At 43.3% G+C, this 19,016-nt stretch overlaps 1 protein-coding gene across 3 annotated transcripts in view; it reads left to right on the top strand.

The window, feature by feature from the left end:
• Window positions 1-19,016, top strand: part of LOC311224192 (arf-GAP with coiled-coil, ANK repeat and PH domain-containing protein 2-like) — a 77,895-nt gene that overhangs the window by 18,251 nt on the left and 40,628 nt on the right. For all 3 annotated transcript variants that reach the window (XM_084309070.1, XM_084309071.1, XM_084309072.1), the window contains exons 2-8: window positions 901-958; window positions 5,485-5,604; window positions 6,124-6,177; window positions 8,724-8,782; window positions 11,642-11,825; window positions 15,512-15,556; window positions 18,523-18,618. In XM_084309070.1, the coding sequence (XP_084165196.1) occupies window positions 901-958; window positions 5,485-5,604; window positions 6,124-6,177; window positions 8,724-8,782; window positions 11,642-11,825; window positions 15,512-15,556; window positions 18,523-18,618 (616 nt within the window). The remainder of the gene's footprint in view (window positions 1-900; window positions 959-5,484; window positions 5,605-6,123; window positions 6,178-8,723; window positions 8,783-11,641; window positions 11,826-15,511; window positions 15,557-18,522; window positions 18,619-19,016) is intronic.

Genomic DNA, 19,016 nt, shown 5'->3' on the forward strand with positions numbered 1-19,016 from the left:
CAGTTATAATCTTACACATACATGTGAAAAGATATGTAAAAAAAAAAATATATATAATATATATTTCTTTTACATAAAAATGTATAATTTAGATTTTTTGTTTTTTTCTCATAGCTATGATTACTCACGCCCATCCCTACTAGCTAGTATATGCCTGTGCTAGTGTGTATGTCAGTATGTATGTGTGTGTCTGTGCTTGTGTGTGTCTGTGTGCTAGTACTGTATGTGCTAGTATGTGTGTGTGCTAGTACTGTATGTGTCTGCTAGTGTGTGTCTGTGTGCTAGTACTGTGTCTGTGCTAGTGTGTGTCTGTGTGTGCTAGCTAGTATATGCCTGTGCTAGTGTGTGTGTGTTTTAGTGTGTGTCTGTCTGCTATAGTGTGTCTGTGTGCTAGTGTTTGTGTGCTAGTACGTGTCTGTGTTATATGCTAGTCTGTGTTGTAGGCTACTATGACTGTTGTCTGCTAGTATGTGTCTACTAGTATGTGTCTGGTGTCTGCTATATGTGTGTCTGCTAGTATGTGTGTTGTCTGCTTGTATGTGTCTGTTGTCTGCTAGTATGTGTCTGTTGTCTGCTAGTATGTGTCTGTTGTCTGCTAGTATGTATCTGTTGTCTGCTAGTATGTGTCTGTGGGTGTGTATGCTTCCCGTAGCTTCTCACTTCCCCTCTGCTTCCCATCAAGACAGGGTTGTGTCACATAGCAGCACACTAACCTTCACCCTGTATCTGCTGTGAGCAGTGTGGGGATCTATATTGCCTCTTTTCAAGGCCCTAGCCTTTGCCTATTTGCATATCATTATAGTCACTGAAGGGGTAAAGATCAACCTTTGAGGGTCAACCTCGCCAACATTAAATATAAGCTAATGACCAAAGTGACCTTGTTTTGTTTTGTCCTCACAGGGCCACCATAGAGGAGGTGGAGGGCGATGTCTGTGAGTTGGAGTCGAAGCTTGACAAGGTGAGTTCACTTCAAGAACGTGTGGTTCAAGTTACCCAACACAGGCTTCTATGTATTTACATTGCAAACCAACTCCCTCGTCATAACAGTCCCCCACAGGCCTGAGACCAGCAAGTTCACACACATGGAAGCGGGTTGAGGGTGGGGCCCTGAGCCCACTGATCCACTGGTCCTCTGGAGATCTCTGCTCATTGTTCTTGGACTTTGCAGACTCCCACCCTCCTCCTCCTCTCACTCGTGTATGTGACTCACAGCCCTGTGTCACTTCCTGCACAGGGCTGTGTAGCGGAAGGATCTGCTTGAGGCAGGGGGGGGGGGGGGGGGCACGGGTACAGCTGGGGATGTTCTTAGAAACCAGCCCTTAGCGTTCACTAGGGTTGGGTACTGTTCACATTTGAACCGATACCGGTACCATGTGAATCGATACCGGTACCCAACGGTACCTTTTTTTCTGTACTTTAGCCTCTAAAAATGTAATCTTTATCTCAAAATACTTCCCAAAGGTCAGTGAATACCACGACCACAACACCAGAGGGAGCTCCACAAATCATGTTAAAGCCAGATTCGGCTCAAACAAGGGACTAAACACGTTTCGCAATTATGCCACATCAATGTGGAACGCCCTACCCAAAGCTGTAAAGGAATGTGAACAGGGGGCGAAACTAGAGCCCGCCAAGCGCCATTGGCGCTCAGTTTTTACGTTTGGCGCCTCCCACTGAGAGGTCTGCCCGCCCTGTGGCGGGCAATCAAATAGTCATGTGAAAACCGAAAATCATGATCCAATTCTGAGCGGAGTTCTCACTCGCTGTCTCAGCAGACACGCAGCGCATTGCTGCTCCTACCCCTCCCGCACCCGTTTCTGTATGCTGCTGCATGTAAACAGAGGCTATTGCCTCGGACAGTCACCGTGACTGACGTTAGTCTAGTCAGAGGGACCTCCGTGAGCTAATGTTAGCTACTGTTACAAAATGACCCAGTCAACTATTCACGTTTAGTTTAATACATGAGGCATTGTGTAACGTTATCCAGCCGGCTAGCTACTGATAGCTCCCGACATCAACAACTGCTCCAGCAAGTGTCCAGTGCATAATACCTCCGTTGGCTAGGTAGCCCATGTTAGCCCACGTTAGCTCACTAGTCACTACGAAATGTCCCAGTAAACTAAATAGTTCAGAGGCGTTGTCCCAACGCCATCCAGCAGTAGCTACAGATAGCTCCTGACATCAATGTCCTACAACATGCGTATTCGAGCCCCTGGCTTACATCGCATGAGGGCTGCTGAATAGGGTCCAGCTGCAGCCCAGGAGAATCCTTTCATGCTGAATGTAGAGTTTAAGGGCCCAGCTGCAGCGCCGGAGAATCCTTGCTGGAGCTGGAGGCCACTCGAGTATACACACAGACAGTGGAGCTGTTTGCAGACAGCGAGGTGGCGATGTCTCGCAGATAATACAACTACAAGTATGATTATATAATATATATATTTTATTAAAAAAAATTTTTATATAAAATAATAATTTCTTTTTAATCAAAAAAAAAGTTGGCAGGTAAGAAATATGCTTGGCGGGTAGATTCTTCCCATCTACCCGCCACTGGCCGGTGAGTCAAAACGTTAATTTCGTGCCCTGAATGTGAATCACTACCCACTTTCAAAACCACTCTCAAAGAGCACCTACGGGAGACTGCAATTCGAAACTGGCCCCTGTAAATGTTCTAACCCAACCCCCTCCAATGTACAGTAAATGTCCTAACCCAATAATACACGAGACCCTCTTCTTGGGACCAAGTAAGGTTTCGTCGATAATCCAATGTACAGTTACCCCCCCCACCCCGCCTACCCAACCCATCGCCATTTTTATGACTTACCATAAGTGCTGAGTCCAATGTAGTCTGGTGAAAACGCACGTTAGCATCCATAAGTGTGATCGTTTTGTCCTCTTCATAGTCTCCAAAAGTCACGATCGCCATTATACCTATCTACTCACTGCTGCTCACTGCTCTCTAGTGCTACGGTGTGGGGGGGCCCCACACTAAACTAGCCCAGTTCCAAAGGTAGGCGATACTGCCACCTGTCGGGATTCGATCGTCAATTCAATTCTAACTAACACAGAGGTCACTAGAACACACACTAAGGTCCGCTATAATAATAATCAAAAAAGGAAAAACTAGCGCTGGCTTTCAAAAACGAGATAGTTTTTGGCGCTCAATGAGTTAGAAGTACCGGATTCGGTACCCATCCCTAGTGTTCACATACAAGGACCCCCCCCCTCTCTGCCACACACAAATATCAACACGCACACAAGCCGAGTTCAATCTCAACATAACACAAATATAAACACGCACACAAGCCGAGTTTAATGTTAACATAACACACTTTTAATTAGGCCAGTATTAGCCCCCCCCCCCCCCCCCCCAAGATGTCGAGTCAACACACCATAGATAATACGATTGGATATTCTAGTATCTCACAAGGACGGTTAATCACAGAGTGGAATTTGTTCTTGGTCATGTTTTTAAATCCTGTACAAGATTAGATTCAGTTGTAAGGAAGAGACGAGAGATAGTGTGAGTATAGAGTGACATATTGGACCTGCATGTCTCATGATGTCCAGTCCTAGTATTGTATGTGGTGTTTCCAGAAGACTAAGTTATTGGGGCACAATAACTACATTTATCTTGGGAAGTGGAGGCACTGGTCTTTTGATTACACTTTACAATATTCCAATACGTAAAGTATAATCAAAAGACTGGACACATTGACTACTCACTACCTTTAAGGACTCTATCGCAGAGTTGCTTACACCGGCAACTGTCACCCAGCCTTTTAACTAATTTGTCTGTTCTGCTTCATGTATTGCATACCTTGTAATTGTATTTGGTTGTTTGTTTGATGTGTGTTTAAATTATTTCCCTTACCGCCGTGATGTATGTATCGTCTGTCTCTTTTCTATACATTTTCTTATATATATTATTTTTTTCCCCTTTCCCTGCCTTCGAGGGGACATGTTGTCCTCTCACCAGGTCGTCATTGTAAATAATAATTTGTTCTTAATTGACCCGTCAGCTTAAATAAAGGTAAAACAAAATCCCAGAACATTAGGAATGGCAGTATGATGGTATTTCATGATGATATCATACTGGGAGCTCTAGTGGATTCCACCCCTGTACTATTAATGATCCCACCTTTGTGGATCTCCCCAGGGAGGACAGACTAGTATTCACTTGCAGCTACGGCTGACCTGAATACTTCAAAGCACCAAACGCCGCCACGGGCACCAAAATCCAGATTTGAATGCTTTGCGTCTGAAAAATTAACCTACATCAGCACATTCAGCAGAGGAAATGGCTTATAGAATTAATAATAATCCGCCATTAATTTTGATGATACGAGGAGGATAGTCTTGAGAACTTTAGGAAAACATATCTACCCCATCGCTCTCAACTAAGATATTCTAAGATAAGATATTCCTTTATTGATCCCCTTGGGGAAATTCTACCGTCATAGCAGCATGGGGGAGGGGAGGTACAGGTATGAGCGGGGTAATGGTAGAAAGACATAAATATAGGCAATAGAATTATAGTAAAGATAAAATAAGCAGTGTAAACAATATAATTAACTCTAATATTAGTTATATTATACGTTACAATAAATATGGGCAATAAAACACTTTGAATCTGAATATATTCTATGAGTAAGTAATATATTCTATGAGTAAGTAAAGTAAACCGTATACATACACAAGGTAACTGGCACGATATAAGTATCTACCTGCTGCATTGAAACCCGCTTGTAGAAGGAGGCAGTGTGACGTTAGTCTGGACACCTTGACCTACTGACACTAATCCTAAGTGGTTAAACCCATGGGGGTGAATGAACCAGTGCACGGCACGCACACGGGTTAAGGAGTCTGCGCCATATGGTTCTTAGTTTCACTTATCTTGACTTATCAGGGGTTAACGAGGAGAAAAGAACCGTCTGGAAAGGATCCCGTCTTACTGGGCGAATGGACGGGTGTTGTCTCGCTTTCGTTTAGAGAATTCCAAGACACAGCAGGTTACTGTCCGGTATTTCCTATAGGCCTGACCGGAGCTCGGAGGTAATTCTATTCAGGCAGCAGTGGAACATCCTCTCTCTCTTTCACTCTCCTCCTGTGCTGCGATGGCTCTGCTCCCTTGTATGTGGGAGTGAAAAGGGCCAGAGTTTGTTTGTGCTACGCTTACATAACTCTGAATCCCCCTCCCACACACACACTGAGTCAGAGGGGAAAACTCTCATCCTAATTTATGAAGAAACCTTTATTTTATCTATCATTAGTGGTGATTTTGGTAGCATTGATTTATTTATTTTGTTTTCCAGCACCCAGGTCTCCGTCCAAGATATCATAATATAATCTGTTGTCAGCGGCACGTTTCCAGTGTTTTTTCCCCCCTAGTGTTTGAACATGAAACGGTGCCCAGAGGCAACATCAAGTGCTGTTTATTCTGTTACTCACGCCTCGTTCTCTCTCTGTTCCTATGTCTCTCTCTAGCTGGTGAAGCTGTGTATCGGTATGATTGATGCCGGCAAAGCCTACAACACGGCCAACAAACAGTTTGTCACCGGGATCCGGGAGCTAGCTCAGCAGTCCACCAAAGATGAGGTCATCGAGGTAAACAAAAAAGAATATCCAGCTTGAACGACCCATGCATGCTTGTTAGTGTTATTACTGAAGCCAAATTAAATCTTTTTTGCTGTGGAAGAAGGCCGTTGTCTGTCCTCTCGCCTTGACGAGGTCAAGTGTTTTGTTTTCTTCTCATACACACTCGGCGTGGGGAGGCCCACACTTCCGCTGTGCTTTTGTATATTTCCCCGCGCTGCTTATCCCTGGGGTCTGAAGTTCAGCCACAGTGCATATTTACAGAGAATGCATCGGCTATTGAGAATTCCCTCTCAATGCTCCATTGTTGCGCCACAATTGGCTAAAGCAGCGAAAGCGGTTCTTACAACATTTTCTCACAGCCAACCCTCCCCAACGGGAGCCTCAGCAAGTTGGGAATCGAGTGTTTATTTCTTGTGCTCGACCTCCCATGCGACGTGAATGCGCGTTTCTTACTCTTGGACTGTCAAAGTGTTTCTTTCTCTCTCTCTATTAGATTTTCTTACGGTTTGTCATTTTCTCTCTCCACAGTCCAGTCTCACGAAGTTTGCGGAAAGCCTGCAGGAGATGATCAACTATCACACGGTACGACAGTGGCTCAGGAGGTAGAGCGGTCATCTGGTAATCCAGAGGTTCCCTGTTCGCTTGAGCGAGACACTGTCTCCCGATGAGCAGGTCGGCACCTTGCATGGTTGCCTCCGCCATCGGTGTGTGAATGTGTGCGTGAATGGGTAAAATGCGAGGAACAAATTGTAAAGCGCTTTGGATAAAAGTGTTATATAAATGCACCGTTTACCATTTTCTACAGCATTGCTACGTGAAGCGGACGTGTTTTCCCTCCCGTTGCCAGTTGCAGAATACCAAAACAAAAACAATTGGCTGTCAGTCCAAGTTTTATTTTGCGTGTCCCAGGGTCAAACTAACCAGAGACCTCCCAATGGTGAACAAGTATTTATTTCCCCTCTTATTCAACGAGTGGACGTTCAACATAACTTTGGGGTTTCTTTTTTTCCTTTTTCTTTAAAGGGCAAACCACACTGTAAAAATAACTTGTTTGCTGCTCCCTGTCCATAAAGTTCACGTTGCAATGAGCAGGCTTCCTGTCTTGTAAAACACATCCCTTACTCCCAGTGTTATGGGGCTGAATCAAAATGTTATGGTGTTGTCACACTGCTGAATCAAAATGTTATGGTGTTGTCACACTGCTGAATCAAAATGTTATGGTGTTGTCACACCACTGAATCAGAATGTTATGGTGTTGTCACACTGCTGAATCAAAATGTTATGGTGTTGTCACACTGCTGAATCAAAATGTTATGGTGTTGTCACACCACTGAATCAGAATGTTATGGTGTTGTCACACTGCTGAATCAAAATGTTATGGTGTTGTCACACTGCTGAATCAAAATGTTATGGTGTTGTCACACTGCTGAATCAAAATGTTATGGTGTTGTCACACCACTGAATCAGAATGTTATGGTGTTGTCACACTGCTGAATCAAAATGTTATGGTGTTGTCACACTGCTGAATCAAAATGTTATGGTGTTGTCACACTGCTGAATCAAAATGTTATGGTGTTGTCACACCACTGAATCAGAATGTTATGGAGTTGTCACAGCTGAATCAAATGGAAACGATAGAAAATCTGCAGCTCAAGGAGGTTCACAAATTGTAGTCTTCATTGTAGACTGTAGTCTCACAGATGCTAAGTGTTGCAGACTTTAGGAAGCAACGGTCTGTGTTGTGTTTAGCTCGGAATGCCACACATACACGAAAGAGTAATATCGCGCATCAACTGATATTGGCCCAAAGGAATGTCAATAAAATGTAATGGTGCTCTTCCGAATGTAATGCTTTTCTACCGTGAGCTTTCGTACTGCAGTGTTGAGAGGGTTAGGCTTAGCTCTGGGTGGCTGCTCTGTGTCGGCACATGGTGATGGTTGTCGAGATGTCAAGTATAGATTGAACTGGTCTTAACACAAAGTGCCATGGTGTCGAGCCACCGTAAGGGGCAAAGTGAATGACTCACTACTTGCAGGTCATAGAGGTGCTTGGCATCTAAAAAGTGCAGTGCAAACTATCTAGATCTGAGTCAAGGTTCTGCATACAGGAGAGGTTTTGTACTATTTGTCATTTGATAGTGCTATCTGCCATTCCATTCTGCCCAGTACCCTAAATCTAGACTCGTTCAGACTGTAGCTAAACAGGACCTCATATACTGTAGGATCCCTTGTTGTTTGGACTAGCATCCGTGCCTGTCCCCTGACCTTTTAAAAAGGGCCACACCCAAGATCCCTTGTACCTTTTTTTAAAAGGGTTCTCATCACAGTAGAGATTCCTCTCTCGAGTCCCCTTCCTAGTCTCCTAGATAAGTCCCCTGAATCCCAAAGCGGTCACAGGGGTGGGCCTGTCTTGACTCTTGAGACAGTGACTCAACGCTGGAGACTCGAGTTTCCTCCCTTAGCCCACTTATTAATGTGCTTTAGTAGACCCTCAAAAGAGCCACAAGTCAGACCAGAGACGGTGACTCAACAGTAGAGTCTGCGGTCGTATCAGCTGACTGATGGTTAACGTTCTGCCACTCAGCCATCTCGAGGCACATGATCCATTCAAGCACAGTGCTCAATCTGTTTGTCACTAGCAATACAGCCCATCCCAGCCACACTGCCAGTATTGTCTGGTCCAGCTAGCATCGGCTCTGTGTTGAAATCGGACTTGAACAACACGTAGAGGGCCTTGTCAGAAAAGGGACAGGTTTTTGCTGATTGAGTGTTTTTAAGGAAGTAGTATGCGGGTTAAATACGGGTCTGACTCACTGCGTCATTCCTATGCTTATGTTTACGCTTTTACACTGGGAATTCACAAAGTCGACCCTTTTGCGAAAATGTACTTCTGCTAAATTGCACCCATGAAATTGAGAAACTGCCTGATGTCGTGGAGCTGAACGCTGACTTGCAGAAACACCCCGTTGCTTGGAAAATTGAATCTTTTGTCCAACAGCTGCTCGTGCTTACTGGTGAAGCAATGTTTTTAAGATGTGAAATGTTTGCGTTGTGGAACTTGTAGTAGAGTGACGCTCTTCTGTCTGTCACTGATAAAAAGTTAACTGGTCTTTTCTTTTCTTTCTCAGATATTGTTTGATCAGGCCCAGAGATCAATCAAGACCCAGCTTCTAACATTTGTCAAAGAGTAAGTATTGATTGAGTGAAGATTGATCAAGCTGGTGACATCTCCTGTGCTCTCAGCTTTTGATGAATTTCACAACTTCAGAGATTTTTCTAAAATCTTTCTATAAGAAGGAACAAAGTACATGAGGCGACCAAACTCTTCATTTGGAATCCTTCCATTCAAACCAGTGTCTAATAATAATAATTATTATTATTATAATAATAAACTTTATTTGTATAGCACCTCTCATACAAGAATTGCTGCTCAAGACATGATGGAGGCAAGATGGAGCAAATAATGTATATCTTAACAATAAATGTGAAATGGACTGCTCAAACCAGTGTCGGATAATAATAATAATAATAATATACTAATACACTTAGTATACATAGGCATAAAGTGCAGACATGGAATTAGGCATAAAATAAGCTAAGTCTAATAGAACATTAAATATCATATTTTTTCATATTAGGATCTAACATCTTAATAGGCCTCTTAGTTTGAATGAATAAAAGTCTTAGACTACGGAAAGGAAATAGCCAAGTAAGCATGTTGGATGTCAGGACCTTGAGGAACTCCACTGCAGACGGCACCTTGTCTGTAAAGAAGGAAGCTTATAGATGCTTTCACTGGAATTATGTTTCATGGGAACAGTTTGGACCTGAATGTAATTCCCTGTAAATTATAGGGATGGGCATTTTAAAGAAAAATCCAGATCGATTGATCGCATGCTATACTCGATTGATCGTGTATTACTCGAAAAGGGGGGAAAAAACGTAATAAAAAAATATATATATATTAGATTTTTTTCATAGCTACGAGTACGCCCATCCCTACCATGCAACAGGAAATACACCTGGGTTAGAATATTATTGTTGTCACTCTGAAACTGTAGACACTCTCATGCACAAATACGATTAGGGGATTTTGAATATCTGATTATAAAGGAATAGGGTATGGAATTTGAGGACACTTCCTGTTAGTATTGTCAAGAATATTTTCTCATGCAAATCTAGCCATCGAATGTCCTAATTTTCGACCTAATGCTGTGTTGACTTCACAGATTGTATGAGAGGGGAAACCTGGTGGGGCGGGGGGGGGGGGGCTTCTCCTTTATTTCATTATTAAGGATTAGTCGCCTTTGCCCGCTGCACTGGGGCTAAATACCCACATCAGCAACACCCAGCCTGTCGGGAAGCATGTCTCCTCACACATTACCCACTGGGTCTCGCAGCTCTCACACATTACACACACCAAGGAACACACGTGAGACCCAGAGCTTGAGTACTGACACACTTATCCTCTTCAGAATAATTGGTACCCTGGATACCCTCGAGTTGAAAATACTTCAACTTGAGTTGAGAAATTCACCCAGGCAAGATGGAGCAAATAATAGGTATATCTTAACAATAGATATGAAATAGACTGCTATGAATGCTCTGTGGCATATATATATATAAGATAAGATAAGATAAAAATGTAAAATGAGATGAGATTAAATAAAATAGTCAATTATTTACAGAAAGTGTCTTGTATATTAAGGTGCAGTGCAGGGTGCATGTGTTTGTGTGTGTTCAATGACAATAAGTCACGTCTTGATGCGTGCTGCAGTTACTCTCCATGTGCATGAATCTGAATCTGACTTGTAAAACTAAAAGCAAATCCATTCCATTAACTCCCTGGTTGAGGCCTGGCGAGGTGCCGGTGATGCCGCTCTCTCCCCACAAGGCTTTGAAGCGCCTTCTCTGTGAAAGTGCTTTTTCCCAACACGTCATAGTACCTACTAACTAATATACATTTTCAAAACATGTCTGTTGTTCCCCTTTAATTATGGCTACTATTTGACACATTCTATTATGTTCTATTCTATTATTATTATTATTATTATTATTATTATTATTATTATTATTATTATTATTATTATTATTATTATTATTATTATTATTATTATTATTATTATTATTATTTTTTATCCACTTTTTCTCTATTTTTCTGTATTTTTCTCCCATCCCAATTTAGTCGTTATGCCAATTCCCCCCTCCCCTTCCTTGTCGTTGCGTGCATTTTCCCCCTACTTGCCGGTCTAGGGAGCCCTGAAGTCTATCACATGCTTCCTCCGATACATAGGAGACAGCCAGCAACCTCTTTTCACCTGACAGCGTGGACTCTCATTGGTGAAGTTACAACGACCAGCCCACTGGCTTCTCACCCTCTTAGTCAGCTGCGCTACCCGGCCGCCTTTATTATTATTATTATTATTATTATAATTTCTATTATTATTTTGTTTCCTGCCTGTACCTCCCCTCCCCCGTGCTGCTGCTATGACATAATTTTCCTCAAGGGGATTAATAAAGGAACACATGACGCTTGACCTGACTTGACTTGAATCCAAACCCTGAAATAGACTCATTTGTTCTTCATAATAGTCAACAAAAACAACATTATTAGGAGGACATCTGCTCTCCCCCCCCCTGGCCATTTCGCTAGTCATGTCATGGTTTTAAACTAAGGCAAATTATGGGCTTTTTCCTGTGGTGACTGAATAACACTACCTCGATTCCGCCTATCCTCTTATGGTCTTGTGTTTTGGTCACATCATTGCTTCCATGTCGTCACCTGATCTCATCTTATTATTTTAAATTCCATACAAGGATCACCTTGCTTCCCCTTTACATACCACCTTTCAGCTCGCATGGTTGTTCAAATCGAGTGGAAGGATTTACACTATCACCCGCTGATAGTTTCAACAATCCGTCGATCAGCAATCAAGCCCGCGCCTCTGCACCCCCTCGAGGGCGAGAACCTCGTCACGCCTTAACACGACATGTTGAATCTCGATAAAGCACGTTTATTATAACCCACATCTTTCCCCCCTGCCAGAGACCTTCGCAAGTTCAAAGAGGCCAAGAAGCAGTTTGACAAGGTCAGCGAGGAGAAGGAGGCGGCGCTGATCAAGAATGCCCAGGCGCCACGCAACAAGCAGCACGAGGTGGAGGAGGCCACCAACATCCTCACCGCCACGCGCAAGTGCTTCAGACACATCGTGCTGGACTACGTCTTGCAGGTACGCTTCACATCACACCGCTACATCAATGGAGAGACTTGTTCAGAGACTTGGATTAGCCTCCAACTAAAAACCTTGCTTTTAAAAAGGAGATTCCCATAGAGGAAAGTCCTTAGTACAGGACTAGTCCGTAACAATGCCGCTTTTACGGTGATAGGGACACCATATAGCTGCGAGTGCCGTCCTTAGGATGAGACGCTAAACCCAGGTCCTGACTGAATCTTGGTCGTTAAAGAACCCAAGGACGCCTATCGCGAAAGAGTAGGGGGTTCCCCGACGTTCCTGGCCAAATTCCCAATCAGGTCTCTGACATCAAGGCCACCTAATCATCCCGTCCCTTTAATTGGCTGATCCCTGTTTCCTGAGCCGTTCAGCCATTGTGTGTAGTGTGATGTGTGCCTGGTTCCAGTGTATGGCAGCCATTGAGCCTGCGTAGCCCAAGGTTGGGTGCTACCAGTGGTGGTGGTGGTGAAGGAGGCTATTTCCACCCTACATTGTGGGGAGTGCTTTGAGTGTCTAGAAAAGCGCTATATAATTGTAATGAATTATTATTATTATTAGTACAGGACTAGGCTTAAACTATGTCTGTGAAACCTGCCCCTAATTTTATTTTTTATTTTTATTTATTTTTTTCCGATTTTTCTCCCATCCCACTGTTAGTCGTTATGCCAATTCCCAACCCCCTTCCTGGTTGTTGCGCACCCCCCCCCATACTGTTGGTCCGGGAGGCCGGAGACTATCCCATGCTTTCCTCCGACACATGTGCAGCCAGCCGGCAGCCAGCCTGGCAGCGCAGACTCTCACTGGGAGAGTGTAACGTGTGGAAGGTCACACTACCTCCCTCCAGATCCTTCCCTCGCTGTGCAGGCGCCCCGACCGAACTGTAGGAGTCGCTGTTTACAACGACCAGGACCCACCCACCAGCTTTCCCACCCCTAACACTGCCAATTGTGTTAGTATGAGCGACCAGCCAAGCTGGTAGCAACGCCGAGAGCTGGGCTCGAACCCAGCGTCTCCTGCGTTGGTGGCGAGTGCCCTGCCCACTACACCACCTAGCCGCCCCCCTAATTTTCCTTGTTGTAGTCTCACTTCAGGATAGGTTCATTGATAAGAGAGATGCATATATATGCAATAATGCTGTATATACCATATATATATATATATATTATATCTCCACACCTGTCTGTACTTACCTGCACATAGTCCTTTACTATCTATATCTATACATATCCTACTCTTACTAGTCACACTGCTGGCCAGTATGACTACTACCATACTGTCTTTATACCTGTATCACTGTACATATTATACTACAACTCTGTACATACATCTGATTAGCACTACACTCCGTACTACTAATTTGTATATTTTGTACCCAGGTTAATCACCTGTACACATTGTATATTGCTGTTGCACTTTACTGCTACATTTGCACTCTGGTTGGATGACAAACTTCTTTTTGTTGTACTTGTGCTCTATAATGACAATACATTTGGATCGAATCAACCAGGACTGGTTGAAAAACAGTCCTGTTTCTACACGCGTGCAACTACAATGTACAAGCCGAAGGACATATATAAATGGCTAGTTTGCTAAAGTGCAGAATAAAAACTGTTCATGGGATGGATACAATGTATCTGCACACATGGAACATGGCTTTATTGTAGAATATAAAACGTTGAATCCAGCTGAGAATGCTGATGTGGCACACTGGAAAATGAGCAGCAGCCGTGTTTAATTCTGTACATTCCATGTGGAACACCCAGGCCTGTCCGCCCATCAGGCTCCTGCCCACTCCAAACACAATGGATTCAAACCTAAGGCCTATGTTTAGTTACCTCCTAGATCTCCAGGAGTAGCTCAACCCTTTCACTACCACCCTACAGAAGGTTAACCGTCTGTAGTGTGGTAGTGAAAGGGTTAACCTTCTGTAGTGTGGTTGTGAAAGTGTTAAGCCTGGGTTACACAGCCAATTAACCCTTTCACTACCAAAGGGTTAATCTGTTCACACGTTGGCTGTGTAGCCGTTTTAGAAAAAAGGATGTACAGATATCAAGGTCCAAAGATGTATCTTGTTTTTGTTTAAAAAAATAAATGAAAAAAGAATTCCCCCCTTTCCTCCCTATATATATAAATGATCAAACCTCTGACTATTTCATTTCAAGGCCCTGGTCTCTAACCAATTACATTTAAGGCCCATACTTGTCAAAGCCACACAGTGCGTGTCATAATTTCCCCCGATAGCCTCCCTGACCTTTCACTGTGTCCCGCAGTGGAGCCCTTGTTTTCCGCTGCGGTGATGATGAATGCTTTGTGATAATAGAAGTGACCGGCGGCAGCCCCCGCTATAGCCCCTAACTGTGTCTCTCAAAGGAGCCGTCTGTGCGGGCTTTGTGCCCACGAAGGTGCAGCGAAAATGAGAAGTCAAAGCGCGCGTCGGTTGCTTGGGGGAGCATGTTTCACAATGAGGCCAGTGGTTCCCTTCTGCAGCAAAATGCAAATCCTTAAAATGGTCTTGCTCTGCTCCTCTTGAGAAACGAGTTCACTTCCAAGAGCTTTGTCTGTCGCTCTGCTCATAGGAAATCTATACGCCCAGCAGCCAGCCGTTTAAAGGGGCCCTGCCTCCTCCTCCCACATGTTCCTCCTTGGGCTTAGTGTCGTCGTCAGCACATTTCAGAGTGAGCTGACCTCTCTGCCACTGTAGCTCGTGTGACTCGTTTAATACTGATTTTACATTTCTGCTTCATCGTACTGATATACTGTGCAGTTGATGAAAGGAAATATCAGATTCAGAATCAGATTCTTTTAGATCTACATATACGTATACAGAAAAACGTGAGATGCTTATTTTTTCCCCGTAGTAGATTTGTAAACATGGTACACAACACAGCGTATAATCTATCTATACAAACTTACTATAAGAGAGAAAGGAGAGAGAGAGGGATATCAGTTGTTGTTAGCCAGACTCAGGACCACGTGTTGTCAGTAGTTCACTGTGCCACGTTGTGCCCCGATCCCAGAACACGTCTTCACATCCAAAGTTTCTATGTTGCTATAGTTGTCCAACTTGTCCTACGAGAGCGGTTGGACTCGGAAGACACATTTTGCCCGGCGTGACTTTGCTTTAACGCAGCCCGTCGGCCTGGATGAAGTCATGCGGTATTATGAGCCTCTCTACTGTAACTCACCCCGGCTCTGGAGATAAACCTGAGCTGACCTCCTGGGCCAGACGAGAGGTGTGTGATGTTAATCAACGCTGATTCTGAGAGAATGCAGAATCTGGCACAACACAAAAACACACACACGTAAACAACACACACATGCTCTCAATAATGAGAACACACACACACACACACACACACACACACACACACACACACACACACACACACACACACACACAGCTGAGACTACAGTGCAGCTTGGGTGTGCAGATGGTGGGAAAGGCATTTCTGTACGAGCATGACTGGGGTAAACGAGGTGCAGGGAGCTCCCCCTGGTGCCAGAACAAGGCACTGCCACCCCTGAGTGTTCAGTGTGATTATTCAGCTCCAGTGTTGCTCATTTCACGCTTGTCTGCTTCCTTTAGTTTTGCCACACTTTCACTCTGTATATAATTTTGCCCTGTATTATCTCACGTCTCTCTCTCTCTCTCCCGCCTCTTTTTTCCCCCCTCCCCCCTCCAGATCAATGTGCTACAGTCCAAGAGAAGATCAGAAATCCTCAAATCGGTAAATATCTTTCTCCACCTCCTTCAGTCCTTTAGGTCAAGATAACTACAGAAATAATTGCAACAAATGATATCATTGTTCAAGTTTTTCTTTAAGTTCAAGTTCTTTAATAGTTGTCATACAGAAGTACAGAATACTTTCATACAAAATGCTTCTTACTGTTACGCTCCAGAGACTGTGCTAGACAAGATAGTATCAAATAACATAATAACATAATATAGCATGAATTTAGAAGAAGAAAATGAGGTCACAGTGTTCGGTATAGACATATGTACAATGTTCTGAGTTACCATATAATATACAATACACAATACTATGCAGTGTACTAATGTACAGTACTATCTAGTGCAAAGCAGAAATGGGATGAGGTACAATTTTAGGTACAATTTACAGTAAGGTGTACGAGTTGTAGTGCAATCCTTCATCCATAAATATAAAGTGTGGGGAGTGGGTGCTACAGTGTGTTTGTTTAAAGTGGGTGTGTGCTATAAAGTGTGTGTAGTGGGTGCTACAGTGTGTTTGTTTAAAGTGAGTGTGTGCGTGCGGATGTGTGTGCTATGTGTGTTTGGTGGTTGTTGTTGTGTAGTGTTCATTCATTGTTCGTTTAGCAGCCTGATGGCCTGGGGATAGAAGCTACTTCTGAGTCTTTCTGTGCTCGCCTTGAGACTCCTGTATCGCTTGCCTGACGGCAGCAGTTCAAAGAGGCAGTTGTTCGGGTGGCTCGAGTCCTTAATAATTCTCTTAGCCTTCCCCATTGTCAATTTATACCACTAATATAATGATAATATAATAGCTTAACCCTTTCAAACTTTTAATAAAATGTACTTTTAATTCTTTAGAATATGCAAAGTCTTAGCTACAGGGTTTCTCAGCAGCTCTGGAATATCTGTACGGAAAATGTTATTTGATCATTTCCAGGTCTTGGAGAAAAATGATGTCCTGGTATGACTGAAAAGACTAACTCTACATTTGACATTTGATGCAGTCATGGATCCACTGTGATTTCACATTGCGATAGCTGTTGTTGTGAAGAATAATCCTCAGCTGTAGTCATGGTGATATGGCCTGGTTGACGCTCATATCGCCCATGCAGCCACAGCATACATCACAATCAACTTTGACTGTAATATTTCTGGAGAAAGTCTAGACCTCTGAAACGGAATGTGTGTAGGAACCATGTGACTTAAGCCCCTATTACTTATTTCCAGCTAAATTATTGGGGTAACCAGGCGGCTACATTCAGGAAAATGTCAGTCTTGTGTTTATTCTCACACGCATTGGTAGTACTGTAACCTTAGATGGCCAGTGGGACAAAATGTAAAAAGTTAAATAAAATAACTAGAGCATTCTACGTCCTCTTCCATGTCCACACTACAACATGGTGGTTTCTTTCATGAAAATAGTTGTGTGGATGTCATGAGATAACATTGCGTGGCTGATAAAGGGGGGTTCTAATGGTGATTGGTGACGGTCACAAGCTGCTGCAGGGTCCAGATATTCACACGGACAACGTTAAGTTCTCTAAAAATCAATCAGTCATGCATCAAAGTTCGTTAGTGAACACAAGTAGGATAGTTCGCTTCCGATCAATGAAGCTGATAGGTCTCCTAGGCAAAGCCAGCGTCAACATCAGTCCATCCTCATATTCCCATGCCGTTTAACATTATCTTCTAGCCACAAAACACGGCATGCTTCAGAAAATAAGCTGTATAGATAGAATATAAGTTTAGTATAGTTTTAGTTTGTGGTTTATAGTTTATTTATAGCTTATCTAGTTTATAGTTATAGTTTGTATAGATAGAATATACGTTGTGTACTACGGTTGAGGAGCCGGGAAAAACTAGCATCTCAAATTTTTTCTGAATGTACCGTACTTTTCGCACTATAAGCCGCACCTGACTATAAGCCGCAGCAGCTAAATTGAATGATGTGTACATATATAAGCCGCACTGGACTATAAGCCGCATGTGTTTTAATGTTTAATTACCATATGTAAGGAGTGGAGACTGCGGCTTAATTTGACTCAACACGGGAAACTTCACCCGGCCCGGACACGGAAAGGATTGACAGATTGATTGCTCTTTCTCGATTCTGTGGGTGGTGGTGCATGGCCGTTCTTATATTGAGCTTTAAGTTCCCACCTCTACAGAGAATGACTCCCATTGGGACACAATACTGTCGGACAAATAACAAGAATTAACTCATTTGTATTAAGTTTAGCAAATAAGGAAACAGATAAATAACATTTCACTGCAGTAAAAAAAGCAATATTTCGATTTTCGGGTTTCGTCCACATATAAGCCGCACCGTTATATAAGCCGCAGGGTCGAAAAATGGGGGAAAAAGCCGCGGCTTATAGTCCGAAAAGTACGGTATGTACATTTAAAAAATCTCATCTCCAACTGTGTTTTTTGTTCGCCACTCTGAAAAATGGATGTGCTGGTTATGTTTTAGATGAGCTTTTAGGTTTTAGATGTACTGACACTTTTCGTTACCACTTGTTAACCAAACCTCGATATAAAATGTATTATCACCGTAACATCGGCTTGTGTTAATGGACTCTCTCTCATTCGGCTTAAACCCAATGTTCCCACACCAGAGCTGTGGAAGGTGGCTTTGAAACCAAGTCCATCTATCCTTCCAAACTCTCTTGCTGGAATCATGCCGTCGTCGAGGAAAACCAGAGAAAAATAGCGTCACCTGGTTCACTGCCGCTGTCTACTGCATTATGTATGGAGGACAGGACAGAAGCAACGCAACAAACACACATGTAAATGGGCAATATCGAGGTCAGCTAATATGACAGAGTTCATGTCCATATATCATATATGATAAGTGGATGATGTAATTATCGCAAGGGGTAACCTCTTTGAGCACAGAGGAATCGCTGCCTCCGTGGCCATATTGGTCCCTGTGGTTTCACACAGTACCTGTGTCTTCTCAACGTCTCTCTCTCTCTTCCACAGATGTTGTCCTTCATGTACGCCCACCTGACCTTCTTCCACCAAGGCTACGACCTCTTCAGTGAACTGCAGCCTCTTATGAAACAGCTGGGGGGACAGGTAAAGGCCTGCAGGACACTTACTGACCTTTTTAAACCCACAGGCTCGACCTGCAGGGTCAAGTTAACACAGGCTTGACCTTTTCACACCTACGGACAGTTTTTGTCTGACAGAACAATAAGGGGTATCACCCTCACTCAACCTTCCCACTGATCCTACACACACACACACACACACACACACACACACACACACACACACACACACATCGCTATAGGGACAGACAAATAACATTCTCATAATGTTGTCCCTGGATAAAAAACAAACATGAAGCTATTTTGAGAATTGTATGTGTGTTCGGTTTACATTACCAATGCATGGCCATTTGTAAACAAATATAATTTTGCTGTACAGAAGAGGATATACATATATTCAGTACCTGCCAAACCAAAGGGTTC

The sequence above is a fragment of the Notolepis coatsorum genome (genome assembly GCF_963971535.1).
Source record: "Notolepis coatsorum genome assembly, chromosome: 2".
Taxonomy (NCBI): Eukaryota; Metazoa; Chordata; class Actinopteri; order Aulopiformes; family Paralepididae; genus Notolepis; species Notolepis coatsorum.